This window comes from Balaenoptera ricei, chromosome 14 (assembly GCF_028023285.1).
Source record: "Balaenoptera ricei isolate mBalRic1 chromosome 14, mBalRic1.hap2, whole genome shotgun sequence".
NCBI classification, from domain to species: domain Eukaryota; kingdom Metazoa; phylum Chordata; class Mammalia; order Artiodactyla; family Balaenopteridae; genus Balaenoptera; species Balaenoptera ricei.
The window spans coordinates 467794-493730 of record NC_082652.1 but is presented as its reverse complement, the minus strand read 5'-3'; the positions used below and the strand labels follow the sequence as shown (position 1 = coordinate 493730).

At 49.7% G+C, this 25937-nt stretch overlaps 1 protein-coding gene across 1 annotated transcript; it reads right to left on the bottom strand.

Annotated features, from left to right (window-relative positions):
- Positions 1–1188: 1188 nt before the first annotated feature.
- On the bottom strand, positions 1189–25820 carry ANKLE2 (ankyrin repeat and LEM domain containing 2). Its single transcript, XM_059894962.1, has 13 exons — positions 25609–25820; positions 18224–18694; positions 15207–15413; positions 13958–14151; positions 13691–13879; positions 11128–11250; positions 8631–8697; positions 7243–7415; positions 5993–6099; positions 4953–5143; positions 4017–4656; positions 3345–3476; positions 1189–3039 (listed from the first exon to the last, which is right to left on the bottom strand). The coding sequence occupies exons 1-13, from the start codon at positions 25793–25795 to the stop codon at positions 2889–2891; spliced, it is 2832 nt and encodes a 943-aa protein (XP_059750945.1). The 5' UTR covers positions 25796–25820; the 3' UTR covers positions 1189–2888.
- Positions 25821–25937: the final 117 nt, after the last annotated feature.

Sequence of the window (25937 nt, the reverse complement as noted above, 5' to 3'; positions counted from 1 at the left end):
GAGATAGTTTCAGCAGAAAGCTCTCTTCCCCAGTCTTTTGTGCACCCTGCGCTGACAGTTTTGCAGGGTGTCTGCCCACCAGGGGCCTCAGTGAGAGGCCCTGACCCAGGACAGTGAGCTTGGTAAGTAAAAGCAGCAAGCACACACCATTCTGTCGAAATAGTTCCGACAAGTTAGCCAGGGGCTGTGCTAATGTCTGAGACCAGAAAAGCCAGAGGCGGCACCAGGTGTCTTGCCTCGTGCGCTGTGAGGCCACCCTGCTGTCCTGTCTGCAGACCTGGCTTTTCCATGGCGTGTCCCCCCTTTACACTTGACCTTTGAGAAGCAGGGCAGCATTTTAGAAACAGGAAAGGAGCCCAGGAGCGGGACAGTGGTGTTCGGATGGCGTCAGTTAGTTACAGGGGCCCAGGGATGTCACACTGGAAAGCGCCCCGAGGTAGGATAGATGACCGAGAACTTCTGAAACATCGGGAACGTCGTCCTAAGTTTGACCAAAATGGAAAACCACGCCAAGAGCCCGTGTAACAGGAGGGATCCTGAACTGACAACCGTAGGAACAGTAGTGGTTCCTACTGACTGTGTTGCTGTTTGTTTGTTCCAAAATATTTTCTTTCTTTTGAGACGGTTGAGGAAGGAGCCCGAGGGCACGTGTAAGCAGAGACCCCTCCCTGCGGGCCTCCACGCACGCGCAGGTCTGTGCGGTTCCAGCAGCCTGGGGGACAAACCCGGCCGGGGACGCCTGACGAGGCAGTCACCCCACAGGTGTTCCCTCTGAGCTGCGAATGCTTCTGGAAACATCCAAAAACTATCCCAGAGGATCCGTGTGGATCCAGGAGCGGGGAACCTTCTGGAGCTGCGTGCACTGCAGCCCCTGGCACCTCAGCCACCACCCGCTGCATCAGGGGGTTCCCGTCACCTCTTCCCAACTGAAGAAACTACACACTGATTGTCAGTGTCACAGAAAGGCTCCCCATTTCCCAGGGCAGTTATAAAATATCTGATAGTTTAACTGATGCCAAGATTTTTCACAACCGTGTTAGGAAAGAAAGGGCCCCAAACAGCAAATAAACCACTCTCAGATTAATGTTCTGTTTAACCAAAATAACTGCTTAAGATTTTGCTAAAAAGGACACTTTGCCTGGGCACAGGTGAGAGAGGTCTTTCTGAAAGCTCAGAATGATTACCAGGTGGTTTTAAAAATAATTTATTTCATTAAGTAGTTTTAAAAAGATAAAATCACCACAGGACACATGACAATGCATTCAGTGGAACCGGGGCCAACTTATACAAACAAATGGAGAAATAGTCAAAGAAGGCCTAAACGTCAGAAAACAGGAATAGCGGTCTGCAAAATAAGGGCAAATCACCACTTTAACTAACTTCCATCTGAATATTTACAAAAATATATAGGACGGCATGGTCAAATTTTAGAGAAAACATCATCACTATGACTACATCTGTGTTCTGATTTCTTTGAGAATAGAGATGTCTTTTTAAGATGCCATTTGGTTTTTAGAACAGAATGTATTTTTCTGTCTTATACTTAAGTCGTCTGCTACACAAGTGAAAACACCCTGTGTAACAACCTTTAGAATTTTAAAATCCAAATCTTGGTTCCAATATTCCTGACCTGTCTCTCGTTATCGTGTGAAAGAAATGTTTTGTTTTGTTTTTTTTTACATAAATTTAAATTCAGAATATTTACAAATAAAAAAATCTCACGTCTACTTTCTATCACTGTATATTCTCAAAAAGTAAGTTCGGGAGACCCAAAAGTGATTTACAAAAGGCACTGAGCTCAGCAGAAGCGTTAGAAGTTCTCACTTTGGATCACACACTGGCAGTGTCCCCAGAACACCGCTGTGAGCAGTCGTTGGTGACACCCAGAGAAAGAGCCCTCAGCTCGGCTGCAGTGTCCTGGCACAGAAAGCTGTGTGCGCACAGACCCTCCAGCAGGTACAGCCAAGGGGGAGGGAAGACAAACTGCACTAAAGGAATGGAGCTGGGATCAGATACGTCCTCCAAAGTAAACCTTTCTTTTCTGTACCAAAACGCAACGCTCTTTCATAAAGCAAATCCAACTGAAATGCGTTCTAAAGTATGGGGTACATTTCAAAACTAGGAAACGACTTTCAGGTTATTCTATTACCACTGCACTGACAGCTAAATAAGGTGCACTGTGAAAGGTCAAGTGCTGGTGAAAAAGAAAATACCTTCCAGTGACCGCTGGTTCGGGAGCTGTGTGTGACTCTGCATGACTCCCAACGGCTAGGATTTTTCCAAGAGAAAAGCTAGTTTCATCCTCTGGTCACTCATTCAAATGACTCAACTTGTAAGTGTCGCTGCAAGTCTCCGACACGTTGAAGGCTCGTTCACTCCTGGATGCCCACCTCGCCAGTGTCTAACCAGCGGGGCTGACCAGCAAAGCAGAGAGGCTTTTCTGTCACAAACCAGGAAGTCAAAGACCCTCCCCAGCAAAGGAAGAGGCACAAAATTCACCTGTGTTTTAGGAACAGAGCTGAAGTGAGCGCAGCTGCTGTGGGGGGATGGGGGCCCGCGGGGCACCCCGGCCTCTCTGGCGCCCTCCTGTGCACCTGGGGCAGCTAACGAGCCTGTCGCCACCACATGGACGGTTTCCAGAAAATCTGCGTCTGAGTTTGCTTTCACCCACTTCTCTCCAAATACCAGAAAGCTACATTTTATACAGGACATCTGCATTTTCTAAAATTCTTTTACCCTCTAAATGAGGATTGATAAATTAATCGGAATATATTCTTTTTTGGGTGAAACTTTAGCAATAAACACATTACCTGTCTTCTCCCTTTTTTTCTTTTTTTTTTTTAAAAACCCGAAGAACAAGCTGACAGCCCCAGCAGCGCGCACGGGCCCTACAAGGCGGCGAGCTGGGCCAGGCGCGCCGTCCGGTGGAGGTGGCCCCTGCGAGCGGGGCTGTAGCGCCCGGGGCTGCCGCCGCTAGGAGGGCCACCGATATCCAGCAGCTGAGACTTCACCTTCCCTTTCAGCGAGGGGCTGGGCCAGCTGAGGAAACCGAGAACGGGCGGTCAGCAGGGACGGCGGGACGGGGTGGGGAGAGCAGAGGCCACGGGCCGGAGCTGGGCCCCTGCCCCGGGGACCGCTGGGGCTCCGGGAAGAGGTGCCTCCCATGTGACCGCAAGCTCACACTACTGCGTCCCGCACGAGGGCCGTGGGACCGGAGCAGAGACCCGGCTGCCCCGCCCCGCCCCCCTCCGCTCTCAGCAGCACCCCTTCTGCTCTGCCACCCCCAGCCACAGGGCGGGGAGCTCCCCATGAACCCGGCGACACCGTCCGCCGGGCCGCGGTACCTCTGTCTGTCCGCGGGCGAGTAGCGCAGCACGGCACTCCGCCACCTGTGCAGGGCCGGGTACTGGTGAGGGTCCACGTGCGCACACTCCAGGGCCGCCAGAACATCGCGATCCAGTTTTGACGGCTCTTCTCTAGAAGGCGCGAGAAAGAAGCAGAACAGCCGTGACCACACACGCATCCGGCACCACCGCCCCCTTCAGAACCAGCAGAGCAACAGAGGCGTGTGTGAGGGCCCAGCACCGCCACCGCAGGCTCCGGCGGTCGGGCCGAGATCCAGGCAGCGGCGGGACGCCCTGCCCGCGGGGAGGAGACCCCGGCCCCGCTGGGAAGGTGCGCTCTGCGTGCCCCCCTCCAGGATGACGGAGCAGAAGGTGGGACGGGCCATCCGCTGGGCGACTGAGACCGACCCCAAGACGACCTTTCTTCCTAAAACAAACTAAACCCACAGGACAGCTCAGTGATTGTGGGAAGCACAGCGGCTGCAAGGACGAGTGAACACGGAGGCCGCTGTCTCCCACCGGCCTGGAGGACACCCGAGGAGCCACACTCACGAGGGAGACGGAACCACAAGCGCCCATCAGGCAGGCCAGGGTGGAGGGAACTGTCTGGGAATCACACAGTGGCGCCCGTGCCCACCGCCCCTCGACATGTGTGTGCTTCCCGACTCGTACCCAAAAAGGAAGAGGCTCTGGACGGGCTCCTTGGAGGCAGGGACCCCCGAGGGCTCAGAACCGCCACCGTGACGGGCCTCTTGCGTGGGACTGTCGGGGTCCAGGCACATGTCAGCCATTCCAGCTGACATTCCGTGCTCTGTCCTTCCCTGGTCGTTCCCAAGTTTGTCAGCAGCAAGAGGTCCTAACGTGTCACTTTCTGCTATGTTCACTCTTGATGTCAGGATCTTCTTATCTCTAGTTTTCACAGTTGGACTGGGTGTCTTAGAAAAGCTACTTTCTAGATTCTGCAAATTCAGTTTATCAAACTCCACAGTCAAGCCGGAGACAGGCGACAGGAAGGCCTCCTCCCTACTTGGGGCCTTTGGCCTCTTCCCACCCAGGGCCTTGCTGTCACTCGGGGGGCTGCAAAACCCATTTCTGCTGCTGCGGGGACTGCGCGGGGCTGAGGCTTCTATGAGGTCCGTCTGCTGCTCCAAGGGGAGGATGTCACACCCCGAGTCTCCAAAAGCAGCCGCCGTGGGTTGGGTGGTGTTCCGAGCCGTGTTTTGCCGGTTTTTGATCTCTTCCAAGCTCATGTCATCATCTTCATCTAGAAACGCCCTCACAGAGATGGAATTGCTGCACTTCCTGTGACAGCCTGTGAGGGAGAGACGGTATGGATGGGGGCTGCGGGGTGTCACCCCGCACAGCGCAAACCCTGTGACGAGTCACTCCCGCATTCCAAGCCTCCTCCTCAGATTCCACGACAGAAAACCACTTGCAACACGCCTTGGGAAAGACAAGCAGGAGCCCGTAGACAGAATTCCAGGCTCCAGGCCCAGCTGTTCCCCCTCACAGGCAGGAAAATGAGAAGGAAGCCGGCTGGTTGCCACGGATGTGGCCACAGGACGGGCTGCCAGCCCCGCCAGCCGCGGACGCACTGCGTGTTCTTACCGAGGGCTGAGGCGTCCTCCTGCAGACAGGCTGCATTTTCTCCCGTGTCTTGTTGGGGCTTTTTGCCCACTTCCTGCTGAGTGAGATATTCTTCTAGTTTTTGCAGGCCCGCCTGGGAAGACAGATCAACAAAACAGCCCAGAAAGTCCCAGTATTCGACCCAGGGATACCCCAGCTCATGAGCCAGCTCCCTGTAAGAATAAAGCAAATTAACCAGTTGTGAGACCAAAAGAAAAACTCATAGAACTGACTAAATAGAAAAGGGCCATTTGACACTGGAAGTGCCAAAACGGCACCTGCAACCTTGGCTACAATTCCATTTTATCCTAAATTGGGGGCTGAAGTACTATACACTCCACTTCCTGAAGCAGCGCTCCCTCACGGGGTAAGACCATGTTACAGGGCAAGCCAAGGTCACAGGGAGAAAGGAGACCCCAACAAAGTGTACCACTCACACCAACACTCACGAGAGATCAGAAAAAGGGCAAACTGTAAAACTCCACTAACAGAGGACATTTCGGTTCTCGTAAAACTGTACAAAGTCGGAGATGATTCTGGTTTGGGCCAGACGTGAACATTTAGAGGTCCTTTTCACTTTTAAGTTGTAAAGCTAAAGCTGGGCACATATTTTGAGAAAAAGTTCTAAAATGATTCAATTAAGCTTTATTTGCTTACACTGTAAATTAGCTTCTTAACTGTGGAAAAATCACTTTTCAGGGACTTCTTTCACTAGTAGTTTCTGGCCACGCCCCCCTCTTGTATTTGATTTTCTCCTTCGTTGTGTGGCACCTTCTCCCACACACTGTCATGCCCCTCGGCCACCTCACCCCCGGAAGGGACTGTTTTAACAGAGACTTTTGCTGCACAAACTGCAGTGGGCCCGTTTGCAAGGAATTAGACCTCAGTGAAAAGGCCTTAAAAATCTCCAGTCAATGCTTTCTGGGAACTACTGTTTTGAAAGCCCCAGTCAGCACACGAGGGCACAGCACACGAGGTGACACCAGCACTCCGCCCTCTGTCACTTCGTGCCCTTTAAGTACCTTCCCACTCTCTCGATGCCTCTTTCCGGATCAGACTTCCTGACGCTGTGGAAGAAGCCCGCTTTCTCTCGAGGCGGGGTTTTCCAGAGTCGGCGAAAATCTTCCGCCTAGAACAGAAGTGTGTTGGGCTGCCCAAGGCACCCACATCACCAGGCAGCCCTCCCCCACCAACCCAGCGCGGGCAACGTGCCCACCTGCCCTGGAGCTAAGGGGCCGTGGCTGCGTCCCGGCGAGGCCAGGAGGGACCCTGGCAAGGCCTGGGCTGGGCTGAGGGTCAGAGCTGCCCCAGGAGGCCCCGAGGGAGACACTGCAGAGCTGCCACCCCGAGGGCCTTGCGTCACCTTCCCATCACACGACAGGAAAATAAATATTTGTGCTTTCGGTATTTCATGCAGCTGAATCTAATCCTAACATTTTTACAGTTTTAGGGAACTAACTATTGATAGTTACAACTTTATTTTAAGAGGAAAGATTATATACAGGTCAGCGTATGAAGTACCTGACTTCTGGAAGTGAACACCGGAGTTGGCAAATGGAAGTTTCCTAGTGACAGTACAAATCCAAGGACCCTGGAATGGACAGCCTGGCCACCTGGGCAATATGGTGTGCAAAGGGCCATGGGCACTTGGGGGAGGGGAGTCAGGTGACGCTGGTGTGAGGAGCGTTAGCCCAGGTAAACCTCGCTTCTCAGAAGCACGGCTCAGCACACACCCGCCCTGGCTAATAAGAGCAGGGTCAGGCTTCCCTGGTGGCGCAGTGGTTAGGAATCCGCCTGCCAATGCAGGGGACACGGGTTCAGGCCCTGGTGCGGGAAGACCCCACATGCCACGGAGCAACTAAGCCCGTGCGCCACAACTACTGAGCCTGCGCTCTAGAGCCCACGAGACACAGCTGCTGAGCCTGCGTGCCGCAACTACTGAAGCCTGAGCGCCTAGAGCCCGTGCTCCGCAGCAAGAGAAGCCACCGCTACCCGCAACTAGAGAAAGCCCACGTGCAGCAACAAAGACCCAACGCAGCCAAAAGTAAAATAAAAATAATAAATTAAAAAATAAGTAAATAGACATTAAAAAAAAAAAAAAAAAAAAAGAACAGGGTCAAGACACTTGTTTCTCCAGGGAAGTTCTGAAGCCTCACTGACAACTCCCTGGGGTCCTGGTCTCAGGGACCAAGCACAAAGCAAAAGGCTGGAACAACCCAGCATTCTGGTGGGATGGCCAGGAGCTATTCCAGAAGCTTCCACAGACGCTCACCTTGGACGGACTCAGGGGCCCTGCAAAGGCTCGCAGGGTCAGAACAGGGTCTCTGGGGCCACCTCCACTGTGGCCGATGTGAGAGACCTCGCCCGTGTGGTCTGAAGACCACAGCTCCCCGATCACGGGAGAAGACGTGTCCTCTGCCCTCAGGAGGGGCACGTAGTAGTGACCTGAGAGGGGAAACACACCGGGGCTGGACCATTTGCGTGGACAGCCCCGCACCCAGTGGACGTCAGGCACCTGGGAACCAGCCTGAGAAACAGCGCAGTTGCTGCCCCACGGGCTCTGCACGCGAGTCAGCGATGCTAACGGTAAATAAAAAGGCCGCCACAGCTCCGGAGCCAAAGGACCCAGGCAAGAGGCCAGTCCACGCCGGACTCCTGCACGTAACAAGCCCCGCGTTCTTCCTCTGCGGGGAAGTAAAAAGAAGGAGAAGAGAAGAGGAGGGGGGGCGGCAAACACCTGCTCACCCCCAGGTTCTTACGAGGCAGGACCTGTGAACCAGAGCAGCGGAAGCCGAGCTGGAGAAACATTACAAAGAAGACACGTTTTACCCCCACCTCCCTCCCCAGCTCCCTCTTCTGTTTCATATGTTACAGTTTTGTATCACTGAACGCCCGTCTCCAAACAGACCTAGAATCACAACCTGGAAAGAAGAAAGGCAGGCAGGCCACAGGGACTGGGGGTGGCAGGAAAGGCCCAGAGACATCGGGTGAGCGAGAGTGGTGGCCGCCGGGCGCCACCGCAGGCCTGGCCGACCCGTGCACTAAACGGAGACCAAGGGGGGGAGTCGGGTAGGAATGGCAGCCGAGAGAGAAGTAAGGACGGGCAAACAGGAGGGCAAAGACCGTCAAGCATCCGTGGCAAGGCCATCCAGCGAGCAGGACCAACTCCTCAAACTGCCCGGAAACAAGGCAGAGGAAGAGCTGGCAAAGGCCTCCCGCCCCTGGCTACCTTCGCGCCCCTGCGGCCTGCGAGCCGGGAACTTGGGTCCAGAGGCGCGAGGCCCCGAAAGCCGAGTGGAAAGCGCTGCCCCGCAGGCCACGGTCTGAAGGGTCCTCGGCCTGGAGCGCGGCGATCCGGGGCAGCGAGGCCGCAGGGGCGGGGGACCGGCTGGCAGAGGGCCTCCAGGCAGGCCCCTCCCACCTCCTCGCCGCCCCGCAGGCTGTGCCCGAGGAAGAGGGCCGTGGAGGTTGAGGGGCAAGGCCGTGAGCAACAGCCAAATGACAGACAACTCGCTCTCCCAGAAACGGGAGGTGGCACACAGGGTAACTCGGAGGGTCCCAGCGGCCCACGCTTCACTCCTGCACGCGAGGCCCAGCCCAGGCGCCGCCCAGGACTTCCCCCACCGTGGGCCGCACCTCGGGCACCCACTCTCCACTTACCCTTTAAATAGTCTCTAATCCGCTCCTTCAGTTCCACAGATTTATTTTTGCTTCTTTCACAAATAACCTATTTTAAAAAAAAACAGAGTGCGTGAATGCTCTAAATCTGATTTATCACATCTTCTTATCATTAAAATGATTTCATAAAGGCAAGTTTTAAAGTCAACGAAACGAGGACAGTAGCCTAATGCTGAGTATTTCATAAAGGCCACAGTAAACAAGGACAGTATCCTAGTGCTGAGTATTTCATAAAGCCCACAGTAAACAAGGACAGTATCCTCGTGCTGAGTATTTCATAAAGCCCACAGTAAACGAGGACAGGGTCCTAGTGCTGAGTATTTCATAAAGCCCACAGTAAACGAGGACAGGATCCTCGTGCTGAGTATTTCATAAAGCCCACAGTAAACGAGGACAGGATCCTAGTGCTGAGTATTTCATAAAGCCCACAGCAAACGAGGACAGGGTCCTAGTGCTGAGTATTTCATAAAGCCCACGGTAAACGAGGACAGGGTCCTAGTGCTGAGTATTTCATAAAGCCCACAGTAAACGAGGACAGTGTCCTCGTGCTGAGTATTTCATAAAGCCCACAGTAAACGAGGACAGGGTCCTAGTGCTGAGTATTTCATAAAGCCCACAGTAAACGAGGACAGTGTCCTCGTGCTGAGTATTTCATAAAGCCCACAGTAAACGAGGACAGGGTCCTAGTGCTGAGTATTTCATAAAGCCCACAGTAAACGAGGACAGTATCCTCGTGCTGAGTATTTCATAAAGCCCACAGTAAACGAGGACAGTATCCTCGTGCTGAGTATTTCATAAAGCCCACAGTAAACGAGGACAGGGTCCTAGTGCTGAGCATTTCATAAAGCCCACAGTAAACGAGGACAGGGTCCTAGTGCTGAGCATTTCATAAAGCCCACAGTAAACGAGGACAGGGTCCTAGTGCTGAGTATTTCATAAAGCCCACAGTAAACGAGGACAGGATCCTAGTGCTGAGTATTTCATAAAGCCCACAGTAAAAAATGTGTGTTGAACAGTGTAATCCTCCTCCTCGTTCTGTAAAGGCTCCGAGGGGCCAGGACAAAGAACAAACTCTGAGATCACAGGTGAATTTTATCTTCTTTCTTCATGCTGCTCTACATTTCCTCATTTTCTGCAAGGAAAGGAAATCTTAAGGTGCACCATCAAGTCAGAGCAGAGGTGCAGACACGCCCGCACCTCCGGTGTGGGCACCTCACTGGCTAGGAGCCCGTCTGCTGTGGTTTGGCTGGGTTGACATACAACTCCCATCTAACACGAACACAAGTTTTATTCTTGCAACTATAGGAATCGATGTTCTCAGCCATTAGAGAACTATGAACATTTTAGCTACAAACAATAAAAAAAACCCCAAAAACCAATAACCTTAAAATAAGAAGGAAGGAACCAAAAAATTACCACCTCCTGCCAGCCTGTGACAGAAACAAACTACAACCGCACGGTGGACCCTTCAAGTAGTGCAAGTGTTTTCTTTTAAATTCTGTAACTGATTTTGAGAGATGTCCAGCGCTTTAAAAACATGTTACCAAATAGCACTTTATATTGAGAAAATATACATACACATGCACACAGAAAGTTGAGTCAGATTTATGCAAAATAATGGTAATTTCTGAGTTGCGGAATTGTCCAGTAAATTTTATCCTTTTTATGTGTATTCTAAACTTTCTACAGAAGTGGGCACGACTGACATAATCCTAGCAACTACAGAGGAAGTGTCACTGCCAGAATAGGACCTTACAGATTCTACTTCCAAAGGGCTGGCAGGTCCAGGCCAGCTAACGACTCCAAAGCCTGGGACAAATGAACCATCTTCCAGGTCTTTTCAGGCCCACTCTCCCCTCCACCTCACTGCACAGAGGCCCCTCTGCCCTCTCTACGGCACACCGTGCTCAACTGCTGACAGATCATGACAAGGCCTGTTTCCTAAGGCTCGTGGGGGCCAGGTGAGAATGCCGGGGAGGGGCTCAGGACAGCGCCTGGTGCACACTGAGCTCAACACACGTCAGCTACGTTCAGCAGCAGCGTCCTCACCAGCACATCGTCCCACCATCATCACCATCTCCACCATCCAGCAAGCAGTTACCGCCAGCCTCACCATCACCATCTTCATCACCACCACCAGCAGCATGAGTACCACCTCTGTTCTCTCTGACCCTGGTCAGCTGCAGTACTCACAGAGGGAACTTGACAAAAGACAGTGAGCTGCTGAGAACAACGTGACCACCAGCTTCAGGGAAATAAAATCAGCAAACTGAGGCAGTTCGCTCCCTCCTGGCTTTACAGAGGCATCTTCTTCACAGAGTACATCCTACTCAACAATTAGGGTTCTAAGATGTGCCACAAGGCAAACACATTCACACAGAGTTACCTGAGTCTTCACAATAGCTGTGATCGCAGACTGTAATTTTATGTATTTTCATTTCTAACACTATGTAGTAATAGCATTTTAATAGGTACTTACATCTTCAGGTGTTTTATCATATTTATTTCTTGGGTTTTTTACAATCAAAGGGTGTGAAGAGAGCACATTGACCACATCTGCATTTCCAAACTTACAAGCAAAATGCAATGGTGTGTCGTAGCCCTGAGAGAGATGAAAAGGAAGAACACTTACTTCTTACACACTTTTTTGTTTCATAAGGTTGCTTTAAGGTAAAAATAGGTATTTAGTAAAACAAACAAACAAAAACCCTCAGAAATAAAAGACTATAAAAAGACAGTTTCTATAAGTGACAAGTGACTGGCACGCGAGCACACACCCACTTTATGCCAGGGCGTGAGCCCAGCACAGTGCCCCGGTTCCTGCGTGTCTAGTGCCTGTGGGGAGCTTACAACAGAGCTAGGGTGTAACACCTGCTCAGCAAACGGCAGCTTTAACCACTCAGGGCCCTGTACAATGTCTTAAAATCAATGTTCAAAAAGCAAAATAAACAGATGAAAACAACATCCAGAATGAAGCAAAGACCACGATCTGGTCTGTACTCGGAACTTTCTCTAGTCGCTAGTATTGCAGCAAACGATGTGACTTCCCGAGGTTTCTCAGTGCTGGCCTGCCCCTGGCGGCATCCCTCCCCGGGCTCCCCGCAGACCAGCAGGGCCCCAAGCTGTGCAGCCACCCCCTCCGGCACCTGCACCCGGACAGCCTCAGGCTCAGAGGCAGCACATCCCAAACAGCCCGCTCAAGTCCACCTGCGGCCACCGCACGTTCCAGCCCGCAGGTCCCTCCTCCGGACGCCACGCTGCATCCCCAGAGCTTCTCCCCCAGCTCCCTGGAATCCCAAGGGCCCTGCTGCCCGTGCCCACACTCCCAGCTCCAGCACCCCCTCCACTAGGTGACCCCCGGCCGGCCTGCCACAGCTGCAGACGACACAGGAAGAACGAGCAGACCTATGCTCCAGTCAGGCGCTGCCTGGTCCACAGTCCACCTGAGTCGCCTCCAGCCCTGCGGCCCAGGCTCCGGCATCGGCGGAGCTCCCGGCCAGCCCCACGGGGCCGGGGCCGCTGCACATCGGGGCAGCCGTGTCCACTCGGCGCGCAGGGCATCAGACCGCAACATGCCCCCCGCACCCCTCTCCTTCTGGCCACCCCTCTCCCTCTGGCCACCCCTCTCCCTCACGCACGTAACGTCCTTCTCTAACCTGCTCCGAGCCCCGCCAACGTGACCCCGGCCTCTGCCCCATTCCCGTGTGGCCGGCGGGCTGTGGGCCCTCCCGCCACACCTGGTGACCCAGCCTTTCCTCCACACCACACCCTCTGGGGAGCCCCTGGGCTTGCTACATAGTCCACGCGCTTGAAGCGATTCCTGCTCTTAGCGCCTTATGGTCAGGGGATGTGACCTGTAACATCTAGTTTCAAGAATTTATTCAGTGGTCTTTGTGGATCCACAGATGCGTATTTTCAACGAGCACTGCACAGGCATTAAGAGAAGACTGTACTTCCCACCGGGCACATGTTCTGCATCACATGGAGGAGCTACGCTTCCCAACTGAACTGTCACATATCCTTATTTTGTTCACACTTAGTCTCATAGACTTTGGTTTTGTTCCTTCTGCCCTATTTCGCACTTAATATTGCTTTCATGTAACCACCGTTTCCTCTTTTATGCCATTCTTTAATTTTGCTAGCACGGCCAAGTTCATCTCCATTCCCCCTTTTCTTTCTTGTTAATTGAAAAGTTATTCTTGCTTGCAATTCTGCGGTTCAATGTATCATATTCAGTATGTTACGAAATAATCCAATAGGCTCATTTTATTCCCTCTCCTGCCCACCACGACTTCTCAAACCCTTAGGTTTCTCTCAGAAACAATCCTTGGTTCTCAGCCATCCCTGGGTTTTCCCTCATATAAATATGTAAAAACTCTTCTGTTTCAAGAATCCTTACTTAAGCCTTGTGCACCATCTCCCCACTGGGACTTCCCTGGTTGTCCAGGGGTAAAGAATTCGCCTTCCAATGCAGGGCATGCGGGTTCGATCCCTGGTCGGGGAGCTAAGATCCTACGTGCTGCGGGGCAACTAAGCCCGCGTGCTGCAGCTACTGAGCCCACGCGTCTTAACTAGAGAGAGAAAAACCCAATGCCACAACTAGAGAGAAGCTCGGGTGCCACAACGAAAGATCCCGCATGCCGCAACTAAGACCTGACGCGGCCAAAATAAATAAAGAAATAAATGAAATAAAAATTTAAAGAAAGACATATCTAGGACACTAGACTACAAGGCACCAAAACCTTTCTACGTCCTTCTCCCTTTAGCTTTGTGGCACTCGCCCACCCTCCTATCAGTTCGGGACTCTCTGAACAAAGGCCAGGAGGGACGTGTCCTGGGGGCGGCTCCACCCCAGCTGGGACCCAGGTGCGCCAGCCAGCGTGGTGCACTTCTCATGTGTGAGCGGGTCTGGGTCCAACCGTATCTTTCTAAGCTCTCTGACCTCAACGAACGCGCATCTCCTCTGAGCTGACGCAGTGCAGGGACGCGGTAAATAAACACCCAAACACTGTTTCCGCCCTGAGCCCGGCTACAAGGCGCACCACTCTGTCAGGTGTGTTGAGGTACAGGTCCACCACGTAGCAGATGCGCTTCTCCAGCATGTGCGGCTCGTCGTCCGGGTACATGAGCCGCATAAACTCGGCGTTCTCCAGCGTCGCCAGGGTCAGCTGGCACAGGGCAGCCTGGTTCTCTTTGGCAGCAACATGCATGACGTTGTACCGACATCCTTCCTGGAACAAAACCACAGATTTTGGGCTTCACTTTCGTCACCGCAGTCTTGACGCTAATGATGCTGGAAGCAGGCTTACCTGTACGATGGTCGGGTTGTCCCCCGAACCAATCAGATACCGGGGATTACTCCAGATAAGGTCGGAAAAGGTGTCTTCCTCTCCCTTCTCCACAGCTTTCCGAAGCTTGGCAGTGAGATCTTGCGTACGGGGACTTTTATAACTGTTCGCTCGCTCTTTGCTTGCTGCTTCTGAATCAGACAAGTACAGCCCGTCTGTTAAGAGACAGAATTTAAGAACATTTAAGTTCACATTTTCTCATCATCCACTATGCGCTTCACTGAGGGCAAGAAAAATCTTTCGCACAGAGGCTGACGATCTCCTTGTAGTGAAAAGTAAGAAACGAGATGACCCACAGCAGACGGACGTGTGTCCCGGCCCACGGCAGGGAGGGAAAGGCTCTGTGGGGAACGCGGGGGAGGAGCGGGAGGGCACGTGGCCAAGACGCCACCCACACTCGCCAGGGGCCTTCCAAGAGCCAGGAGCACCCCAGAAAGGCAGGGAGCCCAGAGGGACTTTTGCTGGCTGAACCACGACAGCTGCGGAGGTAGGAAGGCTAGCTTGAGGAACCTTCACCAAGTGTGAGGGGCCTCTAAGCGCCCCAAATCACTCTGGCCTCCGTGACGTGGCACACGGACTCTCGATCCAAGGCCAACTGTCTGCAAGGAGAGGCGCGTCCTCGGGAACCCCAGCCAGCCTGGGGAGCAGAGCAGCCGTGAGCCCACGGAGGGGAGGGGACCAGACGAGGCTGGGACGCCGGGGTTTTGTACGATGCTGACAACAAAGGCCCCTCACAAGACCCTGGTCCTGAGCTGGGAGTGGCGCTGGCCAGCTCTCTGGCTGGACGGTTCAGCTACCGCAGAATCGTCTGCAGCCAAGCAGGTGCCACAGTCCTACCTAGAAGGAGGTGTAGCTTCAGGGGGGCAAGTAGAAAGGTCTCAGCACCTAAAAAGGCCCTGAACCCAACAGGCCGCAGGGAGCAAGAGTGTGACAAAGGGGACAGAACAGAAGGCGACGGAGGCCCTTTCGCGGCTTCTCCCACGGTCCCCTCAGCAGCTGCCTGACCCACTTGGCCCCTGTCACCTCCACCCAGACCAGCCCACTGACCCACCCTCCTCCAGCTGCTCCATGGCCTGGGCCTCAGCTCTCTGTTCCCAGCAAACCGGGCTGCTCTCAAAGGTGGAGAGAACTAGTTACCAGGAAAGAGGGAACAAAATACCCAGGAGTAAATCTGACAGTAATGCCAGATGCGAACTGCTAGATAATTTACCTTTTAACCCACCACTGCTAAAGAGCGGCACTGTTTTCACAGGAGAAAGTGGTGAAGAGGTTTTGCTTGGAGAAGGGAAATAATCACAAGTTCCCCTAGCAAATTTCTCTGCATCCTCTCTGCTTGTAAAAGCCTTAAATCGGGATCCTTTGATCATTTTGACAGCTTGCAAGGCTTCCTTCTTGTCTTCATAAACGTGAATCCTTTCTGTGTGGGAAAAGCAGAGATGAGTAACTGCAGCCACCGTCACTTAATTCACACTTGAAGCCCTGGGTTTGGTAACTAACGACTGTTAGCCAGTGGTCTGGTTTTTCTCTTATTAATATTTCAGATTTTTAATCTTCAAGAAAAAAGGCTTTAGTTAGTGAAAAGAACACAATAAGTTTGATCATATGTATGTACATGGATATAAATGATACATATTTTGTACCTATATATGTAGTTTTTATATCCAAGGATAGTATTCCATACTAAAAAATAAAATTTATGGACCAACGATCTAAATAAAAATAATTTTAAAAATTAAGTAAAAAACTATGACTAGGGGCTTCCCTGGTGGTCCAGTGGTTAAGAATCTGCCTTCCAATGCAGGGGATGTGGGTTTGATCCCTGGTCGGGGAACTAAGATCCCACAGGCCGTGGGGCAACTAAGCCCGTGTGCCACAACTACTGAGCCTGTGCTCTAGAGCCCGCGAGCCACAACTACTGAGCCCGTGAGCCACAACTACTGAGCCCACGTGCCTAGAGCCCGTGCTCCGCAACAAGAGAAGCCACCACAATGAGAAGCCCGTGCACTGCAACAAAGAGTAGCCCCCGCTCGCCGCAACTAGAGAAAGCCCGCGCGCAGCAACGAAGACCCAATGCAGCCAAAAGTAAGTAAATAAATAAATAAATAAATAAATTTATGTATTTATTTTTAAAAAAAGGTCAATAGACATGACCAAGCAAATCATCAAATAAATACAAACAGACTACACCCATATAAATAAGGTAACTGACGACAAATAGCAAGTGTTGATGAGGGTGTGGAGAAAAGTGAACCCTCCTGCACTGCTGGTGGGAATGTAAACTGGTGCAGCGGCTGTGGAGAACACTACGGAGGGTCCTCAAAAAGTTAAAAATAGAACCACCATGTAATCCAGCAATTCCGCTTCTGGGTATTTATCTGAAGAAAACAAAAATGCTAATTCAAAAAGATACATGCACCCCAATGTTCACAGCAGCATTATCTACAACACAATAGCCAAGATTTGGAAGCAACCTAAGTGTCCATCGATGGATGAATGGATAAAGAAAATGTGGTATGTATATATATACACAGACACAGACACACAGACACACACACACACAAGAATGCTACTCAGCCTTAAAAAAGAATGAAATCTTGCCATTTGCGGCAATATGGATGGACAAGGAGGGTATTATGCTAAGTGAAATAAGTTAGACAGGGAAAGATAAATACCATATGATTTCACTTATGTGGAATCTAAGAAACAAAACAAAGGAACAAACAAAACAGAAACTGAGTAACATACAGAAAACAAACAAGTGGTTGCCAGAGATGGGTGGGTGGATTAACGGGAAAAGGTGAGGGAAATTAAGAGGCACAAACTTCCAGTTACAAAATAAATGAGTCACAGGAATGAAATACACAAGGGGAAAAAGAAAAAAAAAAAAAGGTAATAGACCTAAAACAAGATAGAAGTTTCCCTTATTTGAAAGACAAAAAGGGAAGTTTAATAACATGCAGTATGGTTGATGGAACAGAAACAAGACACCCGTTTTCTGTTTTTAGATAGATAAAAATGTACATTCCATATTGTACAGTAGAGAGACTAGAAAAGTTACTCTCTCATCCACAGCGAATGATAACACCTTTTGGAGGGCAGTAGCCCTCAAAGTTTTAAAAATGCATACCTTTTGACTGGACACTTATACTTACCAATTTTATAAAAATAAAAACAATGTACATACATACAGATATATTTTTTTCTTAAATTTAAATTAAAATATATTAAAAATAAAAATAAGGTAAATTTATATATACGAATAAAACATAGTAAGTAGGGTCAGGAATGATACACAAAAGTACTTACTAAGTGGTTACTTCTACAGAGTAAGATTCCGGTGGGGAGGAAGAAATTTCACTTTTTCTTTATAGACTATATATAAAATGTAAACATTATATATACTTTGTTTTACAAAAAGCAACTTCATTCTGATCAACATCAAGCTTTCATTACTTCTTTCCAATTCTATCTATTTTAGTCTTGTTTAAAATTACAATTCTTTAATGTTGAAAATTATTTATACCTTCATTGGCCATTTGCATTCATTAATATAAGAGGTGGTCAGGTTACAGTGAATTTAAAAAAAAAAAAAAAAGGAGAAAGGAGGAGAGGGACTTCCCTGGTGGCGCAGTGGTTAAGAATCCACCTGCCAATGCAGGGGACGTGGGTTTGAGCTCTGGTTCGGGAAGATCCCACGTGCCACGGAGCAACTAAGCCTGCGAGCCACAACTACAGAGCCCGCGTGCCACAACTACTGAAGCCCGTGCACCTAGAGCCCATGCTCCACAACAAGAGAAGCCACCGCACTGAGAAGCCCGCGCACTGCAATGAAGAGTAGCCCCCGCTCGCCGCAACTAGAGAAAGCCCGCGTGCAGCAACGAAGACCCAATGCAGCCAAAAATAAATAGATGAATGAATATATAAATTTATTTAAAAAAAAGGGAGGGAGATGATTAATCAAAAAATGGAACCAGCCCATAAATATCTGTACGTGAAGTATAGCTCCATAGGATCCAATTTTCTTAATTTCTAAAAATTTCTATATAGATTTACAAAAAATTCAGGAGCATTCTATATAAAAATGTTAACAATGGTTAATTTGGAGTGATCAGATTATGGTGATTAAAGTCTTCTTTCTTCTCCTCTGTAGTCTGTGATTTTCAAAACCCCTCTCCCCCTGCTGTCCACGCACCACCTGTGTAAGAACCACGGCGCTGGTCACGTTACCATTTCTCGCCGGGGCGTCCTCGTACGCTGGGCACACCCCGTAGTACAGAGGCGGCTCTGCAGAGGCCCGCAGCATGGCTCTGTGGCTGCCGACCCTGGCCGAGGCACTGAAAGGCACGGAGCGGGTCGCAGACGTCACGGCATCTTCCTCCGGAGGATTCAAGCCCACACTATAACCAAAATCTCTGTCTTCAGAAAAGCTGACCCGCTCAGCCGGGCTCCCTACCGCAGACTTCACAACCCTTTGTGTGTCCTGGTCCAGGGCTGGGGCACCTGCAGCGGCGTGGTCGGGAGGGTGGGAAGGCAGTGTACCGTGCTCTAATAAAGACTGAGCCAATTTTTTCTCAAAAATAAACCTTGTGGTTGATGTAATGGGTCCACATTTCAATCCAGCTTTGATAATTTCTTCTCTAAGGTCATCTGGCTTCAGGAGTTTCAATCGAGCCAAGATGGTATCCATTGTCATTTCACCTAGGCCCAAGACAACAAAAATCAATCTGATGGCTGTAAAGTACACCTTCTCTTAAACAAATTCAGCAAAGTTGCAGGATGCAAGATTAATGCACAGAAATCTGTTACTTTTTTATACACTAATAATGAACTACCAGAAAGAGAAAGTAAAAAATAAATCCCATTTAAAATCACATCAAAAAGAATAAAATGCCTAGGAATAAACTTAACCAAGGAGGTGAAGACCTGAATAGACATTTCTCCAAAGGAGACATACAGATGGCCAACAGGCACATGCAAAGGTGCTCAACATCACTAATTATTAGAGAAATTCAAGTCAAAACCACAATGAGATATCACCTCACACTGGTCAGAATGGCCATCATCAAAAAGCCTACAAATAATAAATGCTGGAGAGGGTGTGGAGAAAAGGGAACCCTCTTGCACTGTTGGTGGGAATGTAAATTGGTGCAGCCACTATGGAGGACACTATGGAGGTTCCTCAAAAAACTAAAAATAGGAACTTCCCTGGTGGTCCAGTGGTTAAGAAGCCGCCTTCCAATGCAGGGGATGTGGGTTCAATCCCTGGTCAGGGAACTAAGATCCCACATGCCGCCAGGCAACTAAGACCATGCACTCTAGAGCCCTCGTGCCACAACTAGAGAGAAGCCTATGCACCGCAACGAAAGATCCCACATGCTGCAACAAAGATCCTAAGTGCTGCAACTAAGACCGACGCAGCCAAATTAAATATATAAATAGATAGATAGATAGAACTACCATATGATCCAGCAATTCCACTCTTGGAAAGAAAACAAAAACATTAATTTGAAAAAATATGTGCACCCCAATGTTCATAGCAGCATTATTTACAATAGCCAAGATATGGAAGCAACCTAAGTGTCCATCAACAGATCAGTGGATAAAGATGTGGTATGTATACACAATGGACTACTACGAAGCTATAAAAAAGAATGAAATCTTGCCATCTGTGGCAATATGGATGGACAAGGAGGGTATTATGCTAAGTGAAATAAGTCAGAGAAGACAAATACTGTGTGTAATCACGTATGTGTGGAATCTAAAAAATAAAACTAGTGAATACAACAAAAAAGAAACAGACTCAGATTTAGGGACCTAGTGGTTACCAGTGGGGAGAGAAGAGAGGGGAGGGGCAAGATTGGGGTATGGGATTAAGAGATGTCTATGTATAAACTAGACAAGGAACAAGGATAGATTGTACAGCACAGGAAATTATAGCCATTATCTTGTAATAACTTTAACTTTTAATGGAGTACAATCTAAAAATACTGAATCACTATGCTGTAACCTGAACCTAATATGATATTGTAAATCAACTATACTTCAATTTTTAAAAAGTGGCAAAAACGCTGGCTTCAGGGAATTCCCTGGCGGTACAGTGGTTAGGACTCCGTGCTTCCATTGCAGGGGGTTCAATCCCTAGTCGTGGAACTAAGATCCTGCAAGCCTCATGGCACGGCCAAAAAAAAAAAAAGCTGGCTTCAAAGTTTCATTTCAATCCACTATTTCCCCATATTCTTTGGAGTCTACAAACTTTCTATGAGAATTTTCATTAGGTTTTTGTTTCCGAATTTATAACGATCTAAACAAGATTAAGATAGGCAGTGTCTGGTTCATTTGGATAAGAAACTTAGAGCCCAGTGCTGTGACATGATCTGATCACACCAACATTCTAGGGAGGTCAGCATGCTGGGGAAACAGGCACGCCCATTAGTTGTCACGTGCAGTGTGATTAGGAACAAATCCCCAGGAAAGCAACTGGATAATATGCATCAAAACTCCAACTGCAGAAAGTTATCCTACAGACACATTTGCACTTTATTTCATAAGTGATGAGAAATTATGCAAAGATTTAAACAGAAGAGCATACAGACAGCTCCACCGTCATTTTGCTAATACTGAAAACAAACAGCTAATGTTTAACGTTTGGGGGGTTTCCCACATGCCTGGTTCTGTCCTAAGCACCCTGCCTGCACTAAATTATTTAAAATTCACGGTAACTCCACATGGAGGTTTTTCACCATTGCTCACTCCTGCTTTACAGATGGAGATCCTAAATCAGAGAAGCTAAGTAACTTGTTCAAGTTATTCAGCCACCAAGCAAGTGGATGTGAACTGCAGCTGGAGCTTTAATCAATATATTTACAGAAAGAGCAGTTAAATCTATGGGGTACAGGTTTAAGCATGGTCAGCCAGAACTGGGGAGAAGGTAAGAAATGACGGGGTACAGGCCACTGCTGCAGTTAATGGGGCTGGAGATGAGCGCTCAGACTAGAGAAAAAGGATGTCTTGACCACAGATTAGATGCTGGGGTCAGAGGGGTGTCTCAGGGATTGCAGTCAGCCTACGATAATACCTAGATTTCCAGCCTAGACGCTTAGAAAGAGATTCTACCCAAGGCAGGGAATATGAAAAAACAAATGGGGATTTAGGCGTTGAGCATTAGAAACACCCACTGCACATCAAGTGGGCATTTTGATTTTCAAGTCTGAGATTCAGAAGATAAGAAGCTCAGAGTGAGAAAAACAGCTCTGGGAGTCATGAGCCCATAGGTGGTGGTTATAACGCAGGGATACAAGGAACACACAAAAGGCCAGTAAGCCGAGAATGGGATCTGAGTAACAACAAAGATTGAAACAGGTGAGAAAGAAGAGAAATTCGAAGAGGCGATCAAGAAAGAATTGGACATGTTAATACTGTGTATCAGTGAAGCTAGAGTAGAGGGTTTTAGGAGGTGTTTACAGATGAAATGATAGGGTATCCCAGGATTGGCTTTAAATTACTCCAGGAGAGCAAAACAGAGGGGGCAGTGACAGATAAAACAAGACTCACAAAATACTAATACCTAATACTTGCAGCTGGATGATGGAAATTTCTGCATATTTCTTTTTTAGTAACTTTTTATGATACCACCCTCCCCCCCCCAAGATTTCAAAAATGGCTATTACTTATTTTAAACAGTGAATGTATTGCACAGCCCCCTCTAGAGCTGCCAAAGAACATGAAGGGGGAGGCCAACTGCCCACAGGATTCCACTCAGGGAGCACCCCTAAGGGTAGTCTCTGAATATTGGGTATAAGGGCAACAGAAGTGATAAGGAACTGATATGAAAGGTACAGGACAGGCTGAAGCCACACGCAAGGCAAAGTCTGAGGGGTAGGGGCGACTGGGGCAGATGCTAGGAATTAACAGAGAGGAATCCACCCGATCCTGATAATATTCTCTTCTGCATACCATCTCTGTGTGTTTACTCAAAAGCTACCTTTTTTTCCTATTTATTTATTTTTGGCTGCGCTGGGTCTTCGTTGCTGCACGCGGGCTTTTCTCTAGTTGAGGCGAGCAGGGGCCAACTCTTCGTTGCGGTGCGCGGGCTTCTCATTGCGGTGGCTTCTCTTGTTGCAAAGCACGGGCTCTAGGCACACAGGCCTCAGTAGTTGTGGCATGCGAGCTTAGTTGCTCTGCGGCAACTGGGATCCTCCCAAACCAGGGCTTGAACCCGTGTCCCCTGCATTGGTAGGCGGATTCTTAACCACTGCGCCACCAGGGAAGTCCCGAAAGCTACCTTTTTAAGATAGGCTAGTCTGAGGGGGTTCTGTCCTTGTAACCAAGCAAGCCCTAAATGGAACAATTACATTACATTATATCACTAACTGGGTGAGCTTGGGCAAGTTATGTAACTCTAAGCCACAGTTTCCTCATCTATAAAATGGACATAACAGCTCTGCTTCTTAGCTTGTAATGAGAATTAGATAAAATAATGGATGTGTTTGACACTGACAAATTATCCATTAATGTCAGTTAGGGCTATGAAGTTATCGAGTAATACAGGCTTATCAGCCTTGGAGAATACACAGTATGCTAGAAAGTCAACTTGAATAAAGACAAACGTGGACACTCTGTTTCTAATTTTTTTTTTTTTTTTAAATTTTTGGCTGCATTGGGTCTTCGTTGCTGTGCGCGGGCTTTCTCTAATTGCGGCGAGCGGGGGCTGCTCTTCCTTGCGGTGCGTGGGCTCTCGGCACGCGGACTTCAGTAATTGTGGCACATGGGCTCAGTAGTTGTGGCTCGCGGGCTCTAGAGCGCAGGCTCAGTAGTTGTGGCACACGGGCTTAGTTGCTCCGCGGCATGTGGGATCTTCCCAGACCATGGCTCGAACCCGCATCCCCGGCATTGGCAGGCAGATTCTTAACCACTGCGCCACCAGGGAAGCCCTGTTACTAATATTCTTAACACAATATACAAGTATCTGCTCATGTGTGGAAAAGAAACAAAGGATAAAGCAGAAAATAATGAGACTTCTTAGCTTCAGGGGAGGGTGTGAACCAGACAGGAAGGACAGAGGGCAGGGGAGAGCAGCACTTCTGAATACGCCTTTGCATGTTCTGACTTTTAGAAGGATGTTTGATTCACATACACAAAAAATACGTAGATAAACAAACAGATAGGGGGAGACCCCCAAGTGGAATACAAACCAAAACAAATTCGCTCAAGGGTATTACAAGTTAGTATCATAATGAGTGGGGGAGAAGGAATGTACTGACTGAAAGATAACACATGACCACGTCCTCTAAGGGTAAAGACAGAGGAAGGACAGACAAACACTATACTCTAGTTGGCAGGTGGGTTTTCACAGTGGTAGAGGCGAGCAATTCTGAAGCTATCTTCTGTGTGCTCTAGGAACCAGCAAATAATTGTATATACTGTGGCTAATGAGAGCCAGGCTCCTCACTGAGAAGGGAGAAGCCCTCAGCAAACTTCTGTAAAGGGCTGGGGAGTAAATTTTGAGTCTTTGTGAGCCAAAGCCCCCGCAAACACTCAAAAAGAGCCACAAAAGGAAGAATATGGCTGTGTTCCAAAAACAGGTGCGGGCAGGATCTGGCCCGTGGGCGACAGTTTGCTGACCCTGGGCTGGAATTAGAAGTGTCTGCCAGACCTCCATCCATTGACTAATAGACAGACAGAGATGTAAAGGTACAGGTATAGGAAACTGAGGTAGGTCTGCAGACTGGATAGTACTTCCTGGCTTTCCTACTTGTAGTGATTATGTAAGATACTAATGTTGGGGAACCTAAGTGGATGTATACAGGATTTCTTTAACTCTTTATTTTGTAATAATAATAAACACAATAAGTTGAAAAACAGTACAGAGAGGTCCTGTGGACCCATCACGTGGCTTCCCTCAGTGGCACACCGTAAACACTGCAGTGCGTCACCCAAACCTGGCAGCTGACCCTGGCGCAGCACAGCGAACTAGACCGCGGCCTCACCGGTTCTGCGGTCACTCTCCTCTTGTGGGTCTTTGTATGTAATTCCATGATCGTTTATCACACGTATAGCTTCACACGGACATGATTAGTTCCTGAACTGTTCCATCACCACAAAGATCTCCCTCCTGCTGACCCTTTACTGGCACATCCAACCTCCGCCATGGTCCCCTACCCTCGGCAACCACTCATTTGTCCTCTGTCGTTACAATACTTTTGTTTCAAGAATGTTACATAAATGGAATTGTACACTACAGACTTTCTGAGACCGGCTTTTTTCATTCAGCGTAATGCCCTTGAGCTCCACGCAAGTTGCTGATGGATCAATAGTTCTGCCTCACTGCTGAGCGGCATTCCACAGCTCGAAGGTGCCGGTTTTACCATGCACCCCTCGAAACACATCTGGGCTGTTTCCAGTTTCTGGCAATTACAAATAAAGCTATAAACAATCGCATATGGGTTTTTGCGTGAAAATAAGTTTTCGTCCTTCTAGGATAATGCCCAGGAGTGCAGTACAGGTTCAACTATTTGAGAAACTGGCAGTCTGACCTCAGAATGGCTGCACCTTTAAAATTTATACCAGCAGTAAATGAGACCCAGTTTCTCAGCATTTCCACCAGCATTACGAAATGTCGTCGGTATTTTTTATCTTAGCCATTCTCATAGGTGTGTGGTGATATCTCATTATAACTTCGATTTGTATTTCACTACTGGATGGTGATGTCGAACATCTTTTCAACATGTGTTTACTTGCTCTGTACTAATGACTTAGAAATGAAAGCTAAAAATTAAAAAAGAATTTAATGAATAAGGCACCCCAAACTCTAATCTCTTAGCCCCAGACCCCATTGGCCTCACACGTCCTTTAGCTTTAGGGTCTGCAAGCCTTTCGACTCGGGCGTCCTGCGCTGGGTTCTCTCGCACAGTGTCGACAGTGTAACTGGACAAATGAGCATGCTGTTTCCTAAAAGTACCACCTGAAACTTTCTTAAGAGGATGAGAGAAGGTAGGACAATCAGCATCTCAACAGGTTGGAAGGCAAGCTGGACCTCGTGTCAACAGGCCTACGTCCCCACCTGGCTTCTGCCTCGGATCTGTGTCATCTCTGCCGAGCGAGACCTTCCCGGAGCCTGTTTCCTCAGCTGTAAAAACTAAGTCACCCATAAGGACGGCTTTCGCCCTGAGAGTTCAAGGTGGGGTCATCAATTATGCTTTCTGCTAATAAAATTTCGTCTTCTTATCAGGGTACTTGAGGAGCTCTTGCTTATCCTCCAAAAAGAAACCAGACTTGCGGGTAAGAGGGTGAATGAAAACTGAACGAAGGCGCGTTCCGGATGCGCGCAGGGCGCACACGGTCTTCTCAGTCAAATCAGGGGCTCAAACCAGCAAAACTGCGCACAGACGCGGCACCCGGGCTCCCACGCTCACCGCTCTCCCACCGTCTGTGCGCGGAGGACTCGTGACTTTTACTCCAGGTCTTTTCCCAGAACCCCCGACTCAGGCCGGGGACGGGAGCCCCGGGAGGCGGGAGGGGAAGGGTGCGGAAGCCCGGGGGGCCCGGGCCGGGGAAGAGGGGGCGAAGGATCCAGGCCGGGGAGGGGCGCGGGCCCACCGGCGGACCGGCCTTACCTGGATCAGGGACTGGGCCCGCGGCCTCGCAGGGCGGCGGGTCGGGGGGCCCGCTCCGGCCCAGGCCCCGCGGCCGCCTGTCCAGCCGCCGCACCAGCCACCGCACCGCGATCAGCAGCACCGAGGCGCCCAGCAGCTCCCAAGCCAGCGCCGCCCACTCGGCCGCCGCCAGCCGCGGCCACAGCATCGCCGCCGTTCGCCCTGTCGCCGCCGCCGCCGCCGCCCAGGTCCGCCCGCCCGAGGACCCCGCGTGCCGGGCTGCCTGCGCCACTGCCTGACGGCGCTGCGCCCGGGGGCGGCCGGCGAGGGGCCGGGTCTGCACGCGCGAG